The 26,743-nt window shown below is 41.4% G+C and overlaps 1 protein-coding gene across 2 annotated transcripts in view; it reads right to left on the reverse strand.

The window, feature by feature from the left end:
- The window catches only part of PTDSS1 (phosphatidylserine synthase 1), a 56,900-nt gene that overhangs the window by 22,600 nt on the left and 7,557 nt on the right, over window positions 1-26,743 (reverse strand). For both annotated transcript variants that reach the window (XM_045004456.1, XM_045004457.1), the window contains exons 2-7: window positions 25,708-25,799; window positions 18,868-18,912; window positions 11,700-11,824; window positions 8,237-8,395; window positions 4,049-4,200; window positions 1,707-1,848 (exon numbers count right to left, since the gene is read on the reverse strand). In XM_045004456.1, coding sequence (XP_044860391.1) covers window positions 1,707-1,848; window positions 4,049-4,200; window positions 8,237-8,395; window positions 11,700-11,824; window positions 18,868-18,912; window positions 25,708-25,799 — 715 coding nt within the window. The remainder of the gene's footprint in view (window positions 1-1,706; window positions 1,849-4,048; window positions 4,201-8,236; window positions 8,396-11,699; window positions 11,825-18,867; window positions 18,913-25,707; window positions 25,800-26,743) is intronic.

Here is a 26,743-nt window from a genome sequence, read left to right on the forward strand (position 1 = left end):
TGGAATAACAGTGTAATTCTTGAACTAGTGCTAGGACACAAATTTAGAAAGAAGAGAAAGTGTTCAAGTCTGTAAAATTCAGAGCTCACTGGACTCTTTACAAACCAAATCCAGATGAGTTTCTTTTTAAAAGAGTTCTCCATTTATATCTGTTTAGTTTAAAAAGTTGTTTTTTTTAATTAAATCCCTTAAAAAGATCCAAAGTTAGTATAAATTATGGGCAAGTGGCTGAAATATGCTCACACATGTTCACAATTTAGTGCTAGTATATTTACGCGCTCACCCCAACAAAACCACAAATGATCAAACTAGTTCATCACTTTAAAAAAAAAAAACAGCTAAAATTGAATATGAAAATCTGGAATTGGAGGTGGCAGCTCCAAACAGCTGTAATAAACCACCTGCTCCCTTGAAACAGGTACTCGGGTTTAATTATACTGAAATTTTTAACCCCTTAAGAATTCTCACAGTAGAAAATCAAGTGAGGATGTGACTGCTCAATGTGATCATTTTTTATTTTAGATAGTGGGTCCTACACTGTATTGTACTGAAGTATTTTTGGAGTAAGAACTGTAGGACTGGTGTCCCAGTGGGCCTCATCTCAAAACAAGACATCTCTCACAAAGGAAGTCTATTCCAATTAGAAAAATTGTAAGTAAGTAAATTGCATGCTATCTTGGGGGTGAATTTTCTACGATGCTAGAATGATAATATTCAAACATCTCTGTGGACATTGCAGAAATTAGCCTAATTTTTATGGGGAAAGAATTTCTTCTACCTCCCTCCCCTCCCCTCCCTTTACATTCACTGCATTAGTTCTCTTCTTTTTGCATTAACGTAAAAGCCTTTGGCGGCAGCAATATGACTGAGGCCAGACACCAATGCCTGTAAGTAGTTTGCAGTCGCTCAGTAATGCAGGGCTCTCTTGCTGTATCTCCTTCTGATCAAGAATGGTTTAAATTAAACCAGTGGTTCCTGAGCTTTTAGGGCAAATGTCCCAGTTTAACAGAGTTGTATGAGGTAGTGCCTGCCAACTCAGGCAGATTACAGACCGCACAACTGAATGAGAGGCAGATAGCAGTAGCACATAAGTGCCCAGAAAACAGGGTCATCACTAAAGGCTATGTCATTAAGGGCTATTATGGGCTTCACTTAAGCAAAACTGCCACTTGTATTAAATGTTGCCTGACTGAACACAGATTAAGGGCAATGGGATTAGAGTCCTAAGAAAGAGAGCATATCCCTGAGTACCATCACAAATGCTGTAAAGTATTTCAGCAAGTGCCTAATTTTAGGCACATGAGTAATCCCATTAAAGTCATATGCACTTAAAGTTAGGCATATGTTGAAGAACATTGGTGAACTGGAGACTGATTTCTGAATATCATACTGGTAGATGCACCATCAGCTGGGAAAAACCTACCCATCTGTTTCTTCAGTTCTTATAACTATCCATTGCATACAGTAACCCCCTAGCCAGTATATCAATCTGCAACCATTTGTTTCTTTCACAGATACTGTAATTTCACTCCTAAACTGTAGTCCACATGCACTGGATAGTGTCCAGAATAGTTGGTGGTATCAGTTCATTTAATTATACATTTCAATGATGGACTAAGATAAGAATATAATATCTTCTAACCAAACTCAGCCAGTAAGTAAACTGAGCTGAGACTAGTTTTGATTTCACAAAAGTTATTTCTTACCTGCCAGATGATCATGAAAAGGTATATTCCAGCCACTCTTTGAAATGAAGACTTGGGGTCAAACCAGCGAACATAGGTCCAGCTAGCTGGAGTGAACTGTAATACAGCTCTTTTGATTTTCCCTGTGGTGGTATGAATGTCCCTGAAAGAAAAGAATGGCTGCAGTAAAGACAAGGAAAAGATAAGGCGGGAGGGGGAGGGAGAGTGATACTGTATTTTAGTATTTCTATAACAAATCATGATGCAGCGCTCTTTCCCATACATCTGTACTTAAGGGCAATGTGTTGTGTGTTACATTAAGAGGCAGAATTTATTGAGTATTTTGGTGAAGAGGCAAACAGCTATTATGAGAAATAGCCTTCTTATAGCAGAGCTATATACAGACTTCAGTCAGTAGTAAAAAAGCAAAAACTAGAAAACAATGAAGTCAAACTCCCAGTGCTATCTAAAGTACAGTTATTCAATTTGGGTTTCAAAGCATTTTTTTCTTCCCCTGAAGGAAAAAGGTCCAAAAGGAATGGTGTTCTGCAAATCTCCCACAGAATCCTGAAGAGAGATTCCCTCATTATCTCCCTATTTTACAGCTTCACTGTCCTTACCAATGAGGTGTAGATGGTGATTCCCTTCTATAGATCATCAACACCACTCCTTAAAGGATCCATCAGATTTCATTATTTAGAAATATGGGATTCCTATTCCACTGGTCTGAGTGTGTTGCTATTGCAGGATTCCCAATCCATGCTAGCTTGGTATTGGACCCAACTTGGGTGTCCCACATGGCCATGTACAACACTGTATGTAAGCCATAAGCGTACCTCTGCTTCATAAATCCCTCCCCCCCCATATCTTGGAAGGAAGGGGAGTCTCTGTCAGATGGGCTGCATTTTGTTTTTAACATCTTTGTTACTTGAATGGTTAACAAAACAAATGGAAGGAAAGCTGTTGGTGGAACCTTCCAACTCTCCTCTCCTGCAGCTGAGGGTTGGGAAAGCAACAAATTAGATTTCAGCCTGTTGTGATGTCACTATCCCACTCTAGGTCTGTGCTCCTCCAGGGGAAACAGGGAAATAGAGACTGAAATTTCTGGTATTTGTTTTTTTAAGTGCAAGTTTGGTTTGTTTATTTCTTTTAATCTTCGAACCCACCTTTACATAACAGAAAAGAGCAGTAAGGGACACAAGCAAAACCATTTTTCTCCTTGCAGTTCACCTTTGTAAAATCACCAACAAAGAAATTAAAAATACTAGGAATTCACATGAGCCTTTTAAAAGATTATGACAACGACCACCACCACACCACCCTAAAATAAAAAGCTAGTGGTGAAGACAGTTCCCTCAATGGATATACTATTTGTCTTACTCTTAATCTGCACTGCACTCTCCCACAGACGTGGAACACCAACTCTATGATGCTCCTTGTGTCCCTGCTGGATTGCGAGGCAGGAAATCCTGAATTTAGACCAAAACCCAGGTCTCCCTCAGCTTAGCAAACGGTATGTCCAGTTAAGGAAGGTAATGTGGTTTAGTGTATAGGATATGAGACTGGGAGGCAGGAGATCTGGGCTCTCTTCCTAGCTCTGTCCCTAACTTCCTGTGAGTGACCTTGGACAAGTCACTTATCCTCTTTCAGTTTCAGTTTTGCCATCTGTAAAAGATGGATAATACTGCTTTGCCATCTCAGTAAAACTGTGGATGAAACTAAATCTTTGAGTTGGATGGATGAAACATACCATAGGCCAGATTCTGCCACTCTTATTCACACTGACTACTACCTTATACTACAAGTGCTTTCACTGATATCAATGGAACCACCTGTGGAGTAAGGTACTACACAACATACGTTTATCAGAATGTGGTCTTACATATGTTAGGTACTGATAGTATTATTGCTGGGTTACCACACTAGAGCATAACAGCCTGATCCCAAACCTACTATTAAAAGGATTTAACAAGTCAAACAGTTCAGATGTACGTGTGTATTTGCTTCCTTTCCCTTCAAACAATGCTTTGCTGCCATGAATTAAAAGATTAAAAATGCAAATATCATTTCCTTCTACCATTTTGTATTCTATTTGGCCTCAACTTTCACCTTTAAGACTAAGCAAAATTCTTAAAAATTCAATTATAATCAGGAACACAATTCACACAAAAGGATTAACACAAGATGATGCCCCAACATTATTAATCTCTTATATAGCACTGTAAATATACACTGATCATACTCCATTTCTATAGCATATGCATTTTACATACATAAAGACATTTCATGAGGAGCTAATAATTCAGAATTTTACACTGCAATATTTTAAACATGAAGCTTATTGGCTTTTACTTTAGACCTACTTGAAACTTGCCCAGTGATAGGTCCTCATCTCCAAGAAACGACAAACTATCATGCCCAACCAGATGCCACCCCCGTTACATAGCAGGATGTCCAAAATGACTTGATCCCACCAGCATTCAGCAAAATTAGGCAGAAGATGCATGAAGAACAGCTACAGAATACAGCAAAAAAAAATTCTGGGTGAGGAACAACATAGAATTCCTACGAAGATTTTCAACTTTCTTTTCTTCTCTCTCTCTTTTTTTTTTTTTTTAAAGCAACTGTTGAACAAACAAAAACTGTCATATTTTATGAGCCTGCTTAAAAGTCCGTGGAAGTCAATGGGCATCTTTCCACTGATTCTAGTGGACTTTGGATGAGGGTCCTACAAAGGCTTCAGAGGTTTCCCTCCTCTCACCTTTTCCCTCTAGTGCTGTACTATCTACAGGAATCAAGTGCAGAGTTTTGGCCCCCTCAGATATAATTCAACGTTATAACACAGAACTCTTGCAGAACAACTGCATTTCTTTCAGAGAAAGGAGGGTGGTTTTTTGCTTGTCTAAAATCGGAAAATCTTATTTGTTATTTAGTGTTAAATTGTCTGTTCTCTGAACAGTCAATAACCTGGAATCAGCAGAATGTGTTTACTTTTTAATCATCAGCATCAATATTGAAGCACGTTGGAATGCATGATTTTTAAGACTTTAACTGAACACAATTCAGGGACTTAAGTCTTTTTTGTTAATGATTTTGAGAGGAATTTACTGGCAACCTGCATGATGCAATTTTTCTATTCATAGATAGATACAGCATAGAGAGTGGCAGTACAAGCTTTGCCATGCTGAGCTACCAAACTGTCTCATCCTTGACCTGGAGGGGCCTAGGAACAAACAGCAGGATATTTCATTCTCCATGTGCTTTCAATCCCTTGCATTTCTGCTAACTGCCAATCGAGATAGTGCTGTGATGGTGCTATTAAAAAAAGACTAAGGGTTGGTCTACCTATCGCTTAAGTCAGGGGTGTGAAAACGACAACCCCCTGAGTGATGTAAGTTACACTGACTTAAGGCGCTGTCCACATCATGGTATGACATTACTTCTGCCTCTTGCAGAGGTAGAGTAATTATGCCAATAGGAGAGCGCTCTCCTGACGGCACAGTGTGTCTTCACGAGACACGCTACAGCAGTGCAGCTGCATCGGTGCAGTTGTGCTGATGTAGCGCAGTAGTGTAGACATGTCCCAGGACCAGCTACTTATTTCACATAGGGCAGAACAGACAGTAATGACTTTCAGTCCTCAACAGCTAGATTCAAATGAGCAATATAGGGGTAAAAGAGGTGTTACAATCTCCCAATATTTCCAGTTTCCTACGAACTTCCTTTGGAGAGTGTAACATCATTCATTTCTAAAGCTCACTGTCTTGCTCCTGTATGACTCATGTTCATGTCATGAACAGCATATGGCATTAGTCCAGCAATAAGATATACTCTCTGCCCTTCAAGAAGAAGTAACTTTATAATCTTCATTCATAGAGTGAGTAAGGCAGCATAGTGGGACTGAGACATTTTAAGTAAAACACAAACCTGATTCATTCAGGGCTAGCAATGGACTGCTCAGCTTAAGTGAAAACAAGTTTTGATCTTCATTACAGATTATCTCCCCAAACCCCAAAGGCTCGAAATTGGATAACATTTAGCAATTCATCAGAAAAGGGGATATGTGCATGTTGAGCACTCCCTGTGATATGTTCAAGGAAGTGACAAGCAAAACAGATATTCCTCATAGTATTCCATATTTTCTTTCATTAAACGCTAACAAAAGTAAAAGGAATTGGCTTGCGTAGTCTCTTGCGCGCTACCAGAATTTCACATTAAAACATTTTTCATTGCCAGAAGCATGCAGAAAAAATGTTATGTCAGATATGTGAGGGAGGGGCAAGGATTGTCTCATGCACAGAGCAAGAAAGGATGCTGGTCACTGTAAAGCGAGATACGGTGCTCTATCCTGACAGTGATACCTTTCCTCCAGGGTAACTGCAGAAACAGAACTGTTTAAACATCTTTATTTTCCCTGCACTAAAGCTGTGGGCCAGTTTTAACATGAAAAGGAAGAACTTTAAATTATTCTCCAGAAGCAAAGATGTACATGACTTATATTCTAACAGTGGTTTCAAATCAATCACCTTACTTTGTAAAGTTTTTGTATAAATCTGGTGTGAAATGGGCATGATAGCAATTTCTTATATTATATTTTAACTCTCTTACAGTATTTAATTATCTTATCTAATGCATTATTTTTTCCCAAAGACACTGCAGATTATAGCTGAGGAGGCTGAGTGTAAACAGAGTAACAATATTTGCATAAATACCAATATATGGTGGTGGTGATGCTGAGCATGGAGCATCAAAGGTATGTTTGAATTCCAACTTTAAAAAGATAGTATTCAGCATGTGTGAGTGTCCAGTTTCAGTATGGGGATTTAGCCAGCTGACAGCTGTCAATGTTAACAGGAGATGCACAACAACTAAATCCCTATCCAACTCCCCTGATAACTACTGTAGGTTTCTAATGACTCTTCTGAAATAGTTAAAGCCCTAAAAATCCATTTGAGTGGCAGCATCCTACCTATATGGTAAACTTTCCCCTAAAGATATTGTCTATTCCAATATTCTACCCTTCACTAGCAGGGAATATCAATCATATGGGGTCAAGTTGTGGTGGGGGGTGGCTTTGTGATAATCAATAGGGAATGATACAAGTCATACATTTCCTACTTTGAGCAGGGGGTTGGACTAGATGACCTCCTGAGGTCCCTTCCAACCCTGAGATTCTATGATTCTATTATTTTAATTTGTGACTGAGTCAGGATTTCAACCTGTTCTCTGAAGGTGAAGGCCAGTGCATTAGCTCACTGTGCCACCTAGTGCCTTCATGAATTGGAATTCACTTTTAATTTTAAGCAATACAGTTCTAAGAGGGGCCTGGAAGAGATAGAATCCATGAATACCTAAGAATAACAGCACACATCAGTAGGAGGCCAATATTTTCAAACTGAGGGGGACTCACATTAGGTTTCTAAATCTATATTTAGTTTCTAAAACATAAGTCAGTTGATTTTCTGAAGGCTCAAGCACCATCAAACGCCAATGAAATCAATGAGATCTGCTGCTTTAAAAATTAGGCCTACTAAATTGGGTGCCCTAAAGATGGATTTAATAACCTAAATTTAGATGCCAAAGTCTCAAAATTTTGTCCGAAGTCTTTTTGGCTTGTAAGAACTAGAGCCTTCCTGGTCTGAATTGCTTAATAACTGAAAGCAAGTTTCAGAGAGTCTGTCTCATTGCAGCTTCTAGAACATCAGCTTCCCCATAACTGGCATCCTTCATACCCTGATCATTCAGGTATTACAAAACTAAATTCAACTTTACAGAAATGTGGCCTCAGGAGTTTAGGTAGGTTACATTCTACTGATCAAATTATAGGTTAAATAAGATAAAAGTTGGATAAAATTAAGTTATTTAGGATAACGAGTATTCAACTTAATTATCACAACACATCTAAGAACAGGCTACTGCACAGACTGCAGTCCCTACTGGCCAATTCAACATAGATGTCAGCAATTATCAAGCACAAAGCGGGCTTGAGAATGAGCGTCAGCTGCAGAAGTGAGTAATGTGTGCGGGGGCCCACGTGTAGAGAGAACTGCTTTACCGTCATAGCACAGAAATCAGTCAGTAATCCTTACAGTTCTACGACAGGGTCTTACGATAACAGTTCAAAACACTACTGAAGGCTGGCGTCATGTTATGTAGAATACTGTTACATATGGGGGGAAAGTAGGGCTGAGCACGGCAGGGCTAGTCTAACCTAAGGCTTTGTCTACACTAGGGAATTGCTCCCACTTGGCAACTGGTGCCCAGCAATTCATGCTGATCCCTTAGTGTGGACGGGGCAAGCTAGGGTTTGCGCTGATTGAGTTAGTCAGAGTTTACTACTAACTATTCTCACTTTCTAATTTTATTTAGTGTAACCTATTTGGTCTTCACATTTCTTCCTGAAATGATTATAGCATATGCTTTTTGTAATTTACTTTGTACGTATACTTGTATTTAGCTAGTGCTGAAATAAAATTGCCAGTCCTCTTTCCTGTATGCTATGATTAATATATAGTACCATCAGCCTGCTCATGATTAACATGTTAACCTACCTCAGTGAGCTCCCAGGTGATGCTAATAGTCCAACATAGCCCATAGCTGCGGACCAACAAGGCCTTCATTGCCCAGCCCCAGAAATGCCCAAAAGCAAATATGTCAAAATGGCTGAGGATTCTCTCCCAGGTGATAACATGGCAGTTCACAGCATATTCCTGTTAACAAATCAACAGAAACCTCAGTTAGGATTTACATCTGGAAGCACCAGAACAGAAGGACAATTTTAACTCAGCATAAACTGAAAAGCTGAAATTAAAGATATTTTGGATTTTGAAATCCACGTTACTATTCCCACCAACATTAGAAACGCCCTCTTCCGCCTCCTCCTAGCCCTGGCAATTAGGTTAGAAAGGGTCACTGGGAAACTGAATGGTGAACACTTGAAAACAGAAGGAATTTTGCTCCTTCTGGTGTGCATCTCTATCATTTTTGACTTGTTTAAGCAGGTGCTGATTGTTATCATTGCTGGTAATTGTGGGGCAAATTCTGTCCTCAGTGCATAGCCTCAGGTACGTACACTGTAGGTTGGTTTTTGTGCATGGTGTGGATTGGGGGCAGAATGTCCCTCTTGGGCCTCAGAGCTATACAGAATGGAGTCTGTACCCTGCTCCCTGCCTGGATAGAACTGCACCAATGCTGCTGCGATCAGGACCTCACATACCTGTCTCATATGAAGACAGGACTTAACACTATATACAAGTTTATATTTTGCCACCTCCTTTTTTTTAAAATTAACCAAACAGCTGTAAGCAAAAATCATGTAGCGCTCTTCCATACGCCATAAATCTGAGATGAGGTAGAACAGGGACAGATAGAAGAAATCTAAAGAAATAGCTATGTGAAATAATAGTGCTCCTCATCCCTCAGTGCTCTTCCTCAATTTGTAGCCAGTAAAGCTGCAGTAATGAAGAATAGGATAATACTGATGTCATCATGGTGCAAATGAATCTGAAAGGGGTAGAGATAGTCTCTGCAGTCTTTGGGGTGAATGCTGCACGTGTGACTGAAGGATGAAACAACAGTAAGGAGAAAAAAATATGGAAAATACACATATAAACCCCCAAGCAAACAGGTCATGGGAAAAAAATGTTATATACAAGTGATCAAGGTTCTCTTGCTTTAATGCTGTCCTTGAAGGTCTGGTTTTCAAGAAACTCAACAGTGGTACATCCTCAGTACAATGCTTGGAGCAGTTCCACAGACAAGTTGCAGCTCCAACTCCCACTGACTTCAGTGGAGCCAGGATTTCACCCAAGCTCTCCCCACACAGGGATTGTAAGCGCTGCTCGCTGCAAGTGCCCTCACATGGGCAGCAGGTATAATAGGCCAGGGGAGGCTAAGCCTCTGCTAACCCTGGCTGTTGCATCACGACACTCCGCCCCATGGCCCCACACTCACTCCCCCTCTTCTCTGAAGCTACAGCGGTTCAGCTCCAACCAGCGGCCCAGGAGGTCAGGCTGGGGCTCAGGCTGGCCAGCGGCCCAGTGATCAGGGTGGCCTGCAGCAGCCAGAGCAGCTGGGTTTGGGCCACCCAGAAGCCCGGGACTCTTCCAGCCATGGGGGAGTGGTGTGTGGCTCAGGACTCCAGCAGATGAGGCCTTATGCATAGGGCCTGGGCGGGGTGAGAAGGGGCACGGAAGCCCCGGGCCAGGGCTAGAGCAGTTGTGTGTGAGTGTGTGTGGGGGGGGGGGATGGGGGGGGGATGCTGAAGCCCCGAGCCCAGGTTTAAGTGGCTGGGGGGTGGGGGCAGAAGCAGGGGAGATCAGATTTCATGGACGGTGACATATTTTTCACACCTATGAAATTGGTAGGGCCCTACTTATGCAGAAGGGATGGGGCAGGGGGCTAGCCTCCCCAAAGCTGGGGGTTCATGCGCCAACCATGGTCACAGGTAAAAGCCACTCTAAGAGGGTGGCTGAAAGGCAGGTTATTGCCCTGTCTCCTCTTCTCGCAGGCTAGCGGAGTTGATCGGGCACAGAGAGAAGTGAAAGTATCATCCGCTGTAAGGGTGGCAAAGCTGCAGCTGCAGTGCACGTGCCCAGGGAGATCCCTCCAGAGGAGTTAGGAGCCCTGGAAGGAAGCCTATTGCAATGTAGTCCGCTCTGCACCCTGTCCAGTGCAGAATACGCCTTAAAAGCCACAATCTGGCCCTACATTTTAAAAACCATTACACCAGAATTAAAAAAAAGTCTGTTCCTAGCAAGTCTCCTAGCTGTAAGGTTTATATTTATTACTACTACAGTGTAATACCAAAGATAGGATAGCATGAGAAAGCTCAGGTCAAGAGCCTATGAAATTACAGAATTTTAATCTAATTATTTAGGTTATTGACTACTGCCACATTACAATAATTTAGGGTGCTTTTTTTTTTTTTTGGTAAAATGTAAAAGTCATCTTATTGACAGGCACAGTATTTTGAGCACCAGAGAGAGAGACTCGTTTTGCCACCAATGCAAACAAAAGCATCAGAATATCTACTTAGTTCTTTAATTTTTGACCACAGATGGGCATACATCCTACAGCATGCCCTAGACTCTTCCCAGGCCTGACCACAGAAGACCTGCGCAGTATGAACTTTATGGGTTTTGGGGAGAAGGACAAGGAGGGAGAATACAGTTGCTTTATGCTTTGTTATTTCTTTTCCTGCATACACATATGCAGAAAACAGGGTCCAAATTCAAGCCATAAAGCTATAAAGTTAAATTAAGTTCATCTCCCAATTTGTAGAATGACCCACATGCATATGCAGTTTTTAAACTATGTACTCTGTTTTATTTCTTGAACAAAAACAAAGTGTATTGTTTGCCTGAAGGAGATTGTAAGTTCCTATATAGGGCAGGGTGCTGCAAGTCTGTATATTGTAGACACAATGATAATACTCAAATAAAAAGCATAAGACTTGCAGCAAAGATTCCCCAGAAAGAAATCTAATTATACCTGGAGCTGCAAGTACAGCTCTGACACCCTAGCAGTGGGTGCCACTTGCACTTTCCTTTGTGTCAAGAGGAGACAGGGCCATAACTCTGGAATTAGTTTGTCCACAAATAAGTCATCTATTATTGCTATTTGTAAGTGATATGAGAGAGATTAAGTCTGTGCAAAAGCACAAAAGGAACAAAGTTCCATTGCTTAGTACTGTCAGGAAAAAACCCATATTCCCCATTATATTTGGTCTGATAGCAATGATAGCCCTCCTATTCTGACTTGACTCCAAGCTGCTCAGGTATGATCCAGATACTACAATGATGGATATCCTTCAGATATCTAGCATCACTTCCATGATTAATATAACCCAGAACCTCAACACAAATATTTCTAATATGCCCAGTAGATCAGTTTTTACTAATTTGAATCAGAAAGAATAAAAAAAAAATTTTTTTACTGGTTAATTGAAATGCAGAGATCTGACAGATAATACAAAATAGCTGTAACTTGCATGAGGATGCTAAGTATACATACCATGATGTCTGCTTCTCTGGTGGCATAACGAAGATTAGGATCTAGCCAATACATCACTGCTTTGACCTGCTCCAAGTTAAGGAAGAGCACAAACACCAGAAACAGGAAATAGAGAACGCTGAGACCTGTTGGAGGTAGAATCATATTCACATGGACTGTTTATTGAGGAAATTCCATGGGCCAAATAGTCAAAAGTTGGTTCGGAAGTGGTGCCCCAAAGCCTGCTTACAGTGGTTAACTGCACACAGAAATGCCAATTTGCACAAACGCGGGTTTTGTTCAGACAATAGCTGCATACAAACATTTTGCAAACACACACCATGTGGCAATCTTTGAAAAAACAAACAAACAAAAAAAAAAACCCCCCCGCCATTGCCATTGCCTATTGCATATTCTATTACGTAGACATGACTGAGCAAAAGGAACCAAAACAAGTCACATCCAAAGAGCAATTTAAACACAGAATTTAAGCAGGAGCACAGGGGAAGCTCTGAAAAAAAGAGACATTGGGACTCCGGGACTGGGCTTTTCCTGTCCCGATTTCATTCTCTCCTGGCCTCACTAACATAGCCTTCTAAACCAATAATTACATATTCAGGGACAGACACACCTGCTTTGAGCTGCTCTGGAAATGCAAATTTAGCTCCAATTTTAGCTTTCCTGGTTAGTAGCTGCTTTGATGTGCTGGAGATTGTCATTAAAAGTTTAATTCTAAAAAAAGGAAAACTAAGGAAATTCAAAAACACAAAACTACGTTAAGATGGAGTTAAGACTGAGCATACATATCAGTAATTTAAGGGTAAACACACTTTCATTACAGGGATATTTTAATGCTTGATTTTGGGCATAATTACAATTCCAGGAAATTCAATTAAGGTTACACTTCAGAGAAATCTAAACATGTCAATGCAAGAAATGCACAGTTTAGACACTCAAATAACCTTAATTCTGTCCACTAGCAATACCATGAGGGGAAAAAATACGGAAAAAACCCATATTTGTCTTTAAAATCAGTTTAATTAGGACAAACACTAATAAGTCTTAATAATAATGAGGTTATTGCATGATGTCACTATATATTAAGGGCCAAATCCTGTCCAGAGATATGCAGAGAGAATATGAGGGCTAGAGGACTGTGCAGAGAGCTTCCCTCCCCCAGGGGATCTGTACAACATCGAGGATGGATGGATGGATACCTATCTAGCTACTAGACGAGGTGTGGCCTACTGATTAGGAGTTGTGGTGAAATATGCACTTCCCAACTGTGCGTGAGACACTGTTTTGGAGTTGCAGTTAGGTGCACCCCTCAGAGCCATCCTGCTCTGCATTTACTGAATAGCTGTGGCTGACTAGTCATGCCAAGGGAAGCAGAATCACACTAGAGCAGGATTTTTCTCTAATTACGCAGGCACACTCTCTCTCTAATACTACAATAGAAGTTCTGGGTGTGTCAACCTTGAGACCATCCTTTAAATTTACAATTATTGTAACCCAAGACTGTACAGCAGAAGCCAGGTTATTCAAGCTTCTCAGTTAGCTGAATGCTCAAACTTGTTATAGCTAATCAGCAGTGACTCTTTAATGTCAACAGATGAGTCATCAGCTACTTTAAGAGGCTAGATATTTTTAGCTACATAAAAAATCCCAGCAGAGGCATCTTCAATATCTTTTTGAACAGATCTATTCTTCATATCAGACTCAATTCTATACAAATATTTTCAAAATCTGCTTTATGCCCCATGAACCTCCAAATATTTTGAGGGGAATTTTGCACGTTTTTGCCACGTATTTCAGATAGTTTTAAGAAATAGAATTTCACTGAGTAATTCCTGCAGTGGAGGGAATTTTTCTGCCCTGCAATGTAAGTGAACACTGTGCTGATCAATTTATGTACTCTGGTTAAAAGTTTTGCAATTAGATACCACATTTAGATACCACACTGAGGGTCAAAAATACCTACATAGATAAAATTATGCTGGCACACATGGCTCAATGGGACCCAAGTTGCTCCCCAATAATGTAAGTGTGAAACATGAGTGACTGTAGCATGGATTCAACTGCACTCCCAGAAATGATAAAACCCAGGGTGCAAACCCAGGCAAACATACCCTTCTCTTGGCCTAGTGCACAGGGGAGGGCTGTTGGGTTTGAGAGCAAGCCTGCCCTGCATCTACCTCACAGTGGCAGCTCCTGTCCACGGGTTTCGGCCCGACTGCCTGCTACAGGCATTGCAGCTGGTGTACAGAGTCGCAGCGCCACTCAGTTCTGTCCTGGCTGCAGATGCTGCAACACCCATGCACCACGTCACAACGTCAATCGATCGAATTTGGTCCAGCAGCCTCTCTGTCACAATGGAGGGGCAGCCAGGGCAACCCCAAGTGATGCTGCGACCCCATGCACAGGTTGCAATGACTGGAACAGAGAGCGGGGCCCAGCCCCATGGGACAGGAGCCACCCCTGTGGGTGAGCCCAGGGCAGGCCTGCTCTTTAGCCACTTCCCCGCACCCCCCAGGACAGGATTAGGGTTGTGGTGCCAGGGTGGTCAGTGCTCCCTTGGCAGGTCAGCATAGTGCACCCATTGAATCGGGAAGCTACAACCGCCCCTGATGTGAAAACAGCAGGAAATTCGTAGTCCACCACAATGGACTTGCTTCTTGCTTGCTTATATATACCTGCCCCTGGAAATTTCCACTACTTGCATCCGAAGAAGTGGGTATTCACCCACGAAACCTCATGCTGCAAAACGTCTGTTAGTCTATAAGGTGCCACAGGATTCTTTGCTGCTTTTACAGAACCAGACTAACACGGCTACCCCTCTGATACTTGACACAATGGATTGTGAACTTCACATTCTACATAAGTAATATGTCACATTTATGTAATTAATGGAAAACAGTTTTAAAGATTATGATGAGGCAGCAGTTCACTTCCAACATTGTATTATCCAGTTGTCTTATTTTTGTAATCTTGTAACTAAATGGGCAACTTTCAAAAGACATGTAACACTTTTGCTACATGTATTACAAGGAAGATTCCCTGTTCTGATTTTTTGTGCTTATTTCTCAGCAAATTAAGATACTTTTAGGAGTAAAATGTTTAATAAAATCACATTTGAAAACTGCTTTTCTTGAAACATGAAAACATTTCTCTCTCTCTAAGCCTCCATGCTTCCAGAATGAATGTGCAGTGCCTGGGAGAGATCTTAAATGCATCAGCCCCCTCAACAAATGATTCATAAATCTGCAAAGATTTTAAATTCGGGGCTTCTTTCAGTGTATATTAATAAAAACCTATTCTCAATTTTTCTGCTTCACTGGAGTTGATCATTTTAAGCAAAACTTGAAGCTCTAATTGTAAGACATTTTGGAATACTACAGGTCATCCCTCTATCTGTAGAAACAAAGCAGCGTCCCTCCACAGTCAGGTTAGAGTACAGGAGCAGTGTCTAATTAAAATATTTGTCAATGAATTAATGAAAAAAATATACAAAACATCTTAGGAATAAAACAATTACAGAGACGGCAATTTTCTTAGGGAGGTTATTTAATAACTTGAAAATGTAATCTAACTCGATCTCCCAGGCTCCTGGCTCCACAGCAGTCCCAGAGAGCCTCCATGGATTTCAAGCTCCTGGATCCCCTGACAGGGAGATCTATGAAAAGAGGCAGGGAAGTTTTGGAGTGAGTTGTAAGAAGCAATGTAAGAGGCTTCTAGGTTCAGCACATGTGATATCAAGATGGCCATCAATGGAACAGTGGTGGTGACTTGCAATGGATGTACCATGTTTTCGTTCCTGTTTGAAATCCCTTCTGTCTTCATGTGCATGAAGTGCAGGTTAGTGGCTGTGCTGAAGGAAAAGATTCTTGCATTGGAGGAGCAAGTAGAGACGTTACTGAGAATCAGAAAAGCTGAGAACTTCCTAGAGAGCCAGGTTCAGGAAACAGCAGTACCCCAGATTCAAGGAAGAATGGAGCTGGCCACAAATGAATCAGAGAGAGAGGAAGTCAGAGAGGAGGCTTGGCAGTTTGTAACCACTATAGGCAAGAGGTCACAGTGGCATTCTACATGGCTGGAGACAGATGAGGATGGGCAGGCTGTGGCCACCAAAGAGAAGAGGACTGTCAGGAATTCCATACATCCAGAAATTTCAAATCAATACCAGATGCTCAATGTGGAAACTTTGGAAGACACCTTTCAAGATCCAGGAGATCCAAGGGAAGGGAGACATGTAAGGGACACACGTGTGGATAGCCTAACATGTAAGAAAATCAAGTTTGCAAGCAAAGAATTCTCCTATCATCCAAGGAAGAAAGACGATCCTTGTTGGAGATTTAATCCTCAGAAGAATTGAAAGAACATTCTGCAAGGGACAAACAGACAACAGGATAGTGTGCTGCCTTCCCAGAGCCAAGACTGAATAGGCTTCTGAAGTTGACAGGTGAGGAGACATTGGTGATGGTTCAGATCGGCACTAATGGAACTGCATTGCAGGATATTTCACAGATATTAGATGACTTCAGGGAACTCAGAAATGCGCTGAAGAAGAAGAATGTCCAAGCAATCTTCTCTGAGATTCTTCTTGTTCCACGAGCTACATAATCCTGCGGCACTTCAGTTTGAGTGATATATGTGGGAGATCTCATGCTGCCAATACTAAAACATTTTGGAATTTCTAAACATTATGGATGACAATTTTCTACACAAAAAGTGTTGCAGCCAACATGGGGGAATTCTTTATTAAACCGTGTCCTAACAGATAACGGGAAACTGATGACAGAAGTAGAAATTAACAGTAGCTTAGGTACAAGTGATCATGACTCGATCAAATCTATAGTGTTCAAGCAGAATAAAGTCCAGACCAGTAATATTGGTGCTTTAATAGGGCCAATTTCACAAAACTAAAAACAATTATGAGCCACATCAGATGGGAGGAAGAATTTAATCAGAAAAGAGTGACTCATAATTGGGATTCATTTAAGAACACCTTACTAGATGCCCAAAAAACTGTAGACCCACAGCTGAGGAAGAAGGCCGTACTGGTTAAAAAAAATGACCTGGTTTAGAGGGGAAGTGAAGGCAGCTATAAATATATAACAAATGGAAGAAGGGGAAGCTGATAGTAATTAATATAAATCAGAAGTTAGGAACTGTAGAAAATTGATAAGGGAAGCAAAGGGGCGCAGGGAGAAATATATGGCCAGTACACTTAAGGACAACAATGATTTTTTAAAATGTATCAGGAATAAAAAGAATCTTGACAATAATATTCACACACTACTAGATAGAAGTGGTAGACTTATCAATAGTAATACAAAAAGGCAGAAGTGTTCAATAAATATTTCTGCTGTGTATTTGGGGAAAACAGATGATATACTCTCATCATATGGTGAGAACACTCTTTCCATTCTACTAGTACCTCTGGAGGATGTTAAACAGAAGCAATAAAAGTTAGATATTTTAAAATCAGCAGGTTCAGATAACTTGCATCCAAGAGTTTTAAAAGAGCTGCTGAGTTGTTCGCTGGACCATTAATGTTGATTTTCAGTAAGTCTTGAAGCACTGGAGAAGTTACAAAAGACTGGAAGAAAGCTAAGGTTGTGCCAATTTTTAAAAAGGGTAAATGGGATGATTCACATAATTATAGGCCTGTCAGCCTGCCTTCGATCCTTTCAAGATAATGGAGCGGCTGATATGGGACTCAATTAATAAAGAATTAAAGGAGGGTAATGTAATTAATGTTTATGGAAAACAGATCCTATTAAACAAACTTGGTATTTTTTTGTGAGCTTACAAGTTCGGTTGATAAAAGTAATAGTGTTGACATACTATACTTAAGACTTCTCTAAGGCTTTTGATTTGGTACCATGCAACATTTTGATTAAGAAACTAGAAAGATATAAAATTAACATGGCACACATTACATGGATTAAAAACTTGCTAATGATAGATCTCAAAGCATAACTGTAAATGCGGAATTGTCATTGAGCAGGTCTGTTTCCATCATGGTGCTGCAGGGACTGGTTCTTCGCCCTAAGGTATTTATCATTTTTATAAATCACCTGGAAGAAAACCTAAAATCATCACTGACAAAGATGGCAGATGACACAAAAATAGGGGGGAATGGTAAACAATGAAGAGGATAGGTCACTGATTCAGAATGATCTGGATTGCCTGAATAACTGGACCAAGCAAACAATATGCATTTTAATTCAGCTAAATGTAATTGTGTACATTTGGAACAAAGAATGTAGGCCATACTTACAGGATGGGGGACTCTATCTAGGTAAGCAGTGACTAAAAAAAGATTTGAGGGTCATGGTAGACAATGAACTGAACATGAGCTCCCAGTGTGATGCTGTGGCCAAGACAACTAATGTGATCCTGGGATGCATAAGCAGAGTAATCTTGAATAGGAGCAGAGAGGTTATTTGACCTCCGTATTTTGCATCGGTTCAACCACTGCTGGAATACTGTGTCCAGTTCTGGTGCCCATAATTCCAGAAGGATGTTGATCAATTGGAGAGGGTTCAGAGAAGAGCCATGAGTATGAGTAAAGAATTAGAAAACATGCCTTATAATGAGAGACTCAAGGAGTTCAATCTCTTCAGATTATGGTTAAGGGGTAACTTGATTACAGTGTGTACATACCTATGTGGGGAACAAATATTTAGTAATGGGCCCTTCAATCTAGCAAAGAAAGGCATAACATGATCCAGCGGCTGGAAGCTGAAGTTAGACAAATCCAGACAGGAAACAAGGGGTAAATTTCTAACAATGAGGATAATTAACCATTGCAACAATTTACCAAGGGCCATGGTGGATTTGCCATCACTGACAATTTGGATATTAGATGTTTTTCTAAAAGATATGCTCTAGGAATTATTCTGGGAAAGTTCTATAGCGTGTGTTATACAGGAATCTCAGACTAGATGTTCACAATGTAAGGCCCTGGAATATACGAACCCTGGCAGGGCAGAGCTCTCCGGGAGCTGCAGATCATACAAGCACTGGATCTATGAGCCCATGGCAGACAGCATGGCAGGGCCCATAAATGTGATTTGGTGCAAGGTAATTGAACCCTATTGGTTTTCTTGAAAAATCTCAGGTTCAACCGACCAGCATTTTCTGACGAAACTAGAAAAGATAAAAATAAAAATTTAAAACTTACCAAAAACCATCCGCCATATCGCTGGATGTGGGCGAGTAAAAGGCCCTGTGGAGAGAAAGGTTTGTTGGATGACAGTGAATTTATTACAAAGAGTAAAACTACAGCATGTTATTAAGACTTGGTTCCGGGGGATAGCAGCAAAAGTTAACATGCAAAGATCAGTTTTCCTTCAAGCTTTACAATGTACTTGAAGGTTTTGCCTAGAGAGCCTCTGCTGTATTTAAATAAAACAAGTTCATTAGTAATTGATTCTAGGATTTGAAGGTTTTTTGATCATTACTGGGATATGGAAGAAATATGCAACTACTTTTCATTGGCATTCTTTCCCCGGCAGCAAGAAGATGGCATGTATTTTGGATGCATGTATGCTGAGGTGCCAGCTGTTGGTATTTCTAACAGGCTGATCTTGATCTGTTTTCTAGATTACATCTGTTTTGTGTTTTTTTTACAGTTGCAGGCACGTTTCATTTTGGGAATGAAAAAGTTATCAAGTACAAGTTTCTGCAGGTTAGCAATGAAACTGGGGGCACTGACTCCCAAAAACATTATCAGGCAGGCCACCTAAAACTTCTAACGGACTTAATATCAGATATCACAAAGAATATCAGGCGTCTTACACATAGAGATTGGATTTGTGTGAAAAAATCAGCTCTTCTGTCTACAAAATTGATACCTTTAAAGACACCATTAAGATCAAACACAAATCCTGATTAAACACATAGCTCAAAAGGGCTTAACTTCAAGATATTTTCTCAAGAGCCTGGATTCCTGAGGATGTGTCCCCTCTTATTACGGCTTCTGTTTTAGATTTATTTATTTTGCCAGAGATTAGAATGACTTCCTTTATTAAATTAAAACGCCAAACTAGTGCAAAAAGAGAAGTGGAGGTAAGGGCCATCTTTGTCTGGTAGAGCTGAAAAGTTTCTAAATATAATCCATTCTTCTAGACTGCAGGAAGAGGCTGAAAACATAGATCTTTAATACACATTATGAATCGCTCTTTGAATCCCATATGCAAATAGCTATGCCTATTTCACCCTGCAAGGGTTTTTTTCTAAATTCATTATTAAACGACAGTCACATGCAGATCTGACATGCATCCGACGAAGTGGGTATTCACCCACGAAAGCTCATGCTCCTAAACATCTATTAGTCTATAAGGTGCCACAGGACTCTTTGCTGCTTTTACAGATCCAGACTAACACGGCTTCCCCTCTGATACTTGACACCATGCAGATCTTGTGGTTTGGGTGATTACATTATGCAACCTCCTTCGCATATCCAAATTTGTTCTTCCCTATAGTTAATCGGTTTGGTCTGTGTGATATACATAATTCATTTATGGGGGTAGGGAGATTAGTGATTACCTTGATGAGATTTTATAGAATGTAGCTATGAGACAGGCACACTGAGTTAAACCCTTGCCTTTTTTTGTCAACAGCATGATAGTGGTTGATGTTAATTTGGAGGAAGTTATTTTGAAATTATGATTTGTGTGAGTAATCCCTGAATTTGTAAGGAGTTATTTATTTGCTCCACAAAGATTTTGGAAAAAAATCTACCCAAAACTAATTATGAGCCATGAATCCGAGTTTTCAAAGAGATTTAATAAAGTTAACAGTCATTTAATCTCCACCTTCCTAGCATCCTGATCTTTCTGTTATCTAAGCATACTTAAAAATACTTCGTTCCATCCATAATTTTTCAATAAATACATTAAGACTATAACTCCCATCAGGAAACTCACATCAACAACTTTTTTTTTTTTTAAGTGCTAGTTCAAAAATTATTATTATGGGGAAGTTCTATGGGATGTATTATACAGGAGGTCAGACCAGATGCTCACAGTGGTCTCTTTTCACCTTGGAATTTATGAAGCTGGATTTTGGCTGGCTTTTACATCTGATGAGAGGAGACATGATCTCTAATTTATCCCCTCTGCCCCCTCAGATACTCTTGTGTGATCCTTCAAGATTAAAGAATCATTTGCTGTTGAAGACAGAGCTGATCACCAGGAGTTCACACAAGCTCTCTTTTGTGCCAGAACAGCCTCATCTAGAATGCACTAATTCATATTGTGCCAATGTGCACTCCAAAATAAAACTTTCATGGCAATTTTGATATGGGTATTCAGTAAACCAGGAATTCAGTTTCTTGCACATAAGACTCAATCATAAGACAAAGCTCTAGCGTGTCCTTTTAAAATGTTCTTATTTAAAGTTGCAAATCTGTCCCGATTGAAACTATTGCTGAACAGAGGCAGCATGGGAATATCTGAAATGGGGGGAAGCAAAACTGACCAACAAATGTATGGTTATAGCTAGTCTACAGCAGCAAACAAAGATCACAATATATGTAACTCAAAACAGGATACTTCTCCCGAAGGGTCTCCAGTGTAACCAAAGCGTTATTCTTTTCAACTCCCATCATTAGTAGAACACGGCAATACAAATATTTTGATTTACTTCACAACCACACTCACAATCATTGAAAAATTCTTTCAAGTTTCATTTTCTTAGAGGGTGGAGATGAAGTAGAGCAACTCTACTGTTGTACATCCGTAACAATAAAGGTTAGATTTAGGTTCTAGTCCTGGCTCTGCCACTAGCCTTTTACATGACCTTCAGCAAGTCACTCTCCCTCTCGGAGAGGAGCGTAGCTAGGGGGAGAGCAGGGGGAGTGGCCGCTCCCCCACTGACCATATTCTCCAAAAGTGGCGCCTTAGGCGCCGACTCCCTGGGTGCTCCGGGGCTGGAGCACCCACGGGGAAAAATTGGTGGGTGCTGAGCACCAACCAGCAGCCCAGCTCCCCGGTCCCTGCCCAGTTCACCTCCGCCTCCTCTCCTGAGCACGCTGCCACATTCCGCTTCTCCCCCTGGCTCCCAGCACTTGCTGCACGAAATAGCTGATTCACGGCAAGCCTGGGAGGGAGGGGGGAGGAGGGGGAATGTAGCACGCTGGGGAAGAGGCAGGGCCAGGGCGGGGATTTGGGGAGGGGTCCAATAGGGGCAGGGAGGGGGCAGGGCCAGGGTGGGGCAGGTGGAAACAAAACACAGGGATCTGGTAGGAAAGAACAGAGATTTTTTCCAAACCAAAGCTACAAGAAACTAACAAACAAAAAAACACAATGAAAAATGTGGTCTCCACCCCTGCAAGTGCTTTAGAAGCATCATATCAAGTTGCATACCACATTTCCAAAAATAAAAAGCCTTACACAACTGGGGAAAAACTGGTTCTCTCAGCTGCAACTGACATTTGCAGGACGATGCTTGGTGACAGTGCAGCAGAGAAGTTAAAAATGATCCGGGTGTCAGACAAACCACCAAATCTCTGTTAGCCACCAAATCTCTGACATGTCAGAAAATATCAAGACACAGCTGATCTCTTGATTGCAGTCCGGTTTATTTGCAATCAGGTTAGAAGAAACATACCCCATACCCCAGTCAAAAGCTCATGATTTATATTAGTGTCTTTGGATTTTCAAGGTGTTCAGCAAGGGGATTTGTGTTCACTCCTTCATTTCAGGCCCAATCCAACATTCTCCGTGCACTCAGAACTCCCATACATTTCAACAGGAGTCTTGGTTCCACAAAAAATACAGGATCAGGCCCATGATTTTCTTCTCAAGATGGAAGCCAAGAGAATTTGATTTTCTCATATTATTACAAACTGAGAAAAATTCTTAAAACTAGCAGAGGCAGCTAAAAAGTACAACATAAAAATATCCTGAGACTCCATATAGTCTGGACACTGAAATGCAGAAATATGACTTGACATGCAAAACAACCACAAGTGGCAAATGACTTTTGGATTATATCTCATCTGATCCCTTCTTGTTCCACTCATTCAGGTCACCTTTATGGAAGGGGGCCTATACGGTCTGGAAAAAACCCTTCTGGTATTAGGAAGGTAGCTCCTGGAGGCTCCAGCTATATGAGGGCCCATTATGCTAGTAAGAGACAGTCCCCTCACTCCAAACAGACAGAGGATGGAGTATTATCCCCATTTTATAGACAGGGAACTGAGGCCCAGAGAAATTAAGTGACTCATCCAAGGTTCCCCCAGGGACACTGTGGCAGAGGCAGGAACTGACCCTACATCTCCCAAGACCCAGTCTGTTGCCTTATCTAGAAGCCCATCCCCTAAGCTGAAGATGCCCCCTAAAAAATGGGAAATGCTCCAGAGCTCATGTCTGCACCCCATGCTTTCCAAGATGGCAGCTGAGTTTTCTCTAGCAGCAGCAGGATTGGCTGCTTTAAATGCTATATTTACAATACACCCCCCTCCCCCGCTGCAGAGACTGTACCCTGGACCTGTAGCCCCACAAGTACTAACCCCCTTGAGCCAAGGGAACTACCTCATTGGCTGTGAGTAAGTGGAACCAGCCACTAGGGGGCACTGCACTCCCGCAGCCTACCCAATGGTTACACCCATAGATGAGTGAATCTGATTCCCTCCCCCTTCACTAAAAATACATCGAGGATCAGCCCCCTCCCCCACGCCAGCACAGAAGATGGCCTGGTCCCCACTGAATCCCTCTCACATATCATGCAGTCCCCCTGCATATCTGGGTTCGTGGGGTACTCCCCAGCATCCCTCACCACAAGTTCTTTTATGTACAATGTAGGCTCCAGCAATAAAACCCAAACACCTAATCCGAGCTCTCAGGCATCTCTTTTGCCTCTCTGCACCAAGCCTTCAGCCACTTGGAATTGCTCACTGCCTTCCTGAATCGGTTTGTAGTTGATATTCTGCGCATGTCACTGGTAATACCTTTGTCTGATCTTTTGAAGACATTTTGCTGCAGAAAATGGAACTTGGGGGGTTGTTGGTTTTTTTTGTTTTTTCTTTTTTTGACTGAATGGTGCACTGGAGAGAGGTGATGGATTGATGGCTCCGGTACCTAGAGTCACCTCTGGTTCCTGTAGAACAGGAGAGCAGCAGGGCCAGCCAGCCAGCCCCTACCCATGATTCCCCAGTGATAGGCTTCTGTAGATAAATCTCTGATAATTTTCATCTGACTTTACATTGTGCCTCTTCATATAACCTTGTAGTGGGTCTACCCACGTATGACCTCTACGTATCAAAGCCTCATATAGAAACCTTGTACTGATGAGCCTTGGTATATGAAAACTCTGTATCAAAGCCTCATGTAGAAACTTTGCATTGCGCTTGGTATAATGTTATAACCCTCAAGGATAGAATAAGATAGAAGAAAAATGTCTCTTTGCTAAGAATAGACTAAGATTTCCCCCCACCCCTTAATTGCCCTGTTGAATGAATGAGGAAGGTGTGAAAGGCAAGCACCTCCAGACAACTGCAACAGTTGGAGAGGAGATGGAAGTCAGACCCAAAGACAATAAAACTTGTCAAGTGGGCTCAAGTACTTGTAAAACAATGTCATTCTTGTGTTTTTATTTTAAGTACAAAATTAATATGTATAACGAATTTAAAAGTATGTAATTAGTAATTTGATATGTTGGGTGGTGCCTTTTTTATGTGCTCGCTCCCCCTGATGTTAGAACCTGGCTACGCCACTGTTCTCGGAGCCTCAGTTTTCCCATCTATAAAGTGTGGATAATGATCCTGACCTCCCCTTTGCAAAGCACTTTGAGATTTACTGATGTAAAGCACTGTAGAAGAGCCAGGTATTATTATTTATTATTATTAAGAGATTTAATCCCCAAATATGCTGAAAAAGCTGACATTTCCATTTTCAAGGGACTATGGCTCTCTAGCAAGACCATGCAAAAGATAAATAACCTGTATTTTGTTGGTATTTCAGCTCAATGCTATTACAACTAATTTATACAGTTGCTTAATTTAATGCAATGTAAAGACAGTGAATAAAATCGATCTAAATCTAAAAAAAGAACAGTTGCTAACCTTTTGTAACTGTTGTTCTTCGAGATGTGTTGCTCATGCCCATTCCATGTTAGGTGAGCGTGTTCGCCACATGCATCGGTGCCGGAATTTTTTCCTCAGTGGTATCTGTAGGGGACTACGTCTGGTGCCCTCTGGAGTGACGCACATATGCGCCGATATAAGGAGCCGCCCTCCACCATCCCTCAGTTCCTTCTTGCCGGAACTCCGAAAGTGGGGAAGGAGGGTCCAAATAGAAAGCTATGGTGTGCCTGACATCTAGAGTATGAAGGCGTCTCTCCTCATTGATCTTGTGAAGTTTCAGATAGAACACGGGAAGGAAGATATCCTGGTTGATTAGAGGAGCGTGCAAAGTATAATGTCTCTCTCTCTCTTGGTCCAGAGCTTGAATCCCTTACAAATGCGGCACTTTTTGTGGACATGGGACTCACCCAGATACTTCAAGCAGCTTAGGGGTGGATCACTAATTAGCATGGGCTCCTTAAAGTGATCACATGACTTACAGCCCGGGGAACAAGGCATGCCCCATCCCTGGTCTAACTCCCACAGGGGACTATTCGCTAAGGTCTACTAGCTATTAAGAACTGTAATCTAACTACTAACTAACAACTATTTACACAAAAGTTCAAAGAACCCTGAATAGAAACCACTTGCTAGAACAAGGGGAGCGTTCCAGCACCGACATTGGCAATAAGAAGGAACTGGGCTGGGGTAGGAGGTTTATACTGGAGCATATGCGCGCCACACCAGAGGGCAACAGAACCGGTCCCCAATGGATACCACTGAGGAAAAACTTCCGGCACTGGTGCATGTGGTGAGCACACTCACCTAACATGGAATGGACATGAGCAATCACTTGAAGAAGCAGCAAGCAATCCTTTCCATCTCAGAAAGTAAATGGCAACAAGTGAAAAGAAATATGCATGTGAAATAAAGGTAAAGCATCAATATACTTACCATTTGGAAAAGCTAGAACACTAATGATTAGAAAGAAGAAAACCACAGAGAGGATACCCTTCCAAATATTATCTTCTGGAACAGAATCATTCCTGAAAAGACAGACATCAAGTTAGTAACATGACTTTTTTGAGGACAATGACAAAAGGCATTCTAGATATCAGGTTAATGAAATACATTTGGAAATAAGCATTGAAAATCAGTGGTGGTTCACAACCAATAAGAGTTGCTAACTTAGTAATGGTTTCACTTGACACCCTTGCACATCCATTTATACAAGAACAAAGCTAAACATAAAATCAATATACACATGCCAGGAGCACAGCTTCTAGCCATTGTCAGAACTGACTGCAAAGTTAAAATAATAAGACTTAAATAATTCCTCTTCTTTTGGAGAAAGGTTGTTGTTATATTATAGCCAAATGATAGACGTAAGCATCCAGTGTGAATATCTTGACAGGAAATCCTGGCAAGCCTGATTTAGCTGTTTTTCCTTCGCAGATAGCTAAGATTACCATCTAGTTTACATGGGAGATCCAGCCATTTCAGAATAGATCTGGCTTTTGCAAACAAGTTCTCTCTTCTTCAGTCCGTTCTAGGCAGGGGCGGCTCTATGTATTTTGCCGCCCCAAGCACAACAGTCGGGCAGCCTTTGGTGGCATGCCTGCGGGAGGTCTGCCGGTTCTGCGCCTTCGGCATACCTGACGCCGAATTGCTGCCGAAGTCGCAGGAATGGCGGACCTCCCACAGGCGTGCTGCCAAAGGCTGCCTGATTGCCGCCCTCACAGGGACTGGCAGGCTGCCCCCCTGCGGCTTGCCACCCCAGGCACGCGCTTGGTGCGCTGGTGCCTGGAGCCGCTCCTGGTTCTAGGAGCCTTAAATAACAACATCAGTAAGTGTAACTATTAAATTATTAAAAGCAGCAAAGAGTCCTGTGGCACCTTATAGACTAACAGACGTATTGGAGCATGAGCTTTCGTGGGTGAATACCTACTTCGTCGGATGCATGTCATGTCGGATGTTAGTCTATAAGGAT

The sequence above is a fragment of the Mauremys mutica genome, chromosome 2, assembly GCF_020497125.1.
Source record: "Mauremys mutica isolate MM-2020 ecotype Southern chromosome 2, ASM2049712v1, whole genome shotgun sequence".
Lineage (NCBI taxonomy): Eukaryota > Metazoa > Chordata > Testudines > Geoemydidae > Mauremys > Mauremys mutica.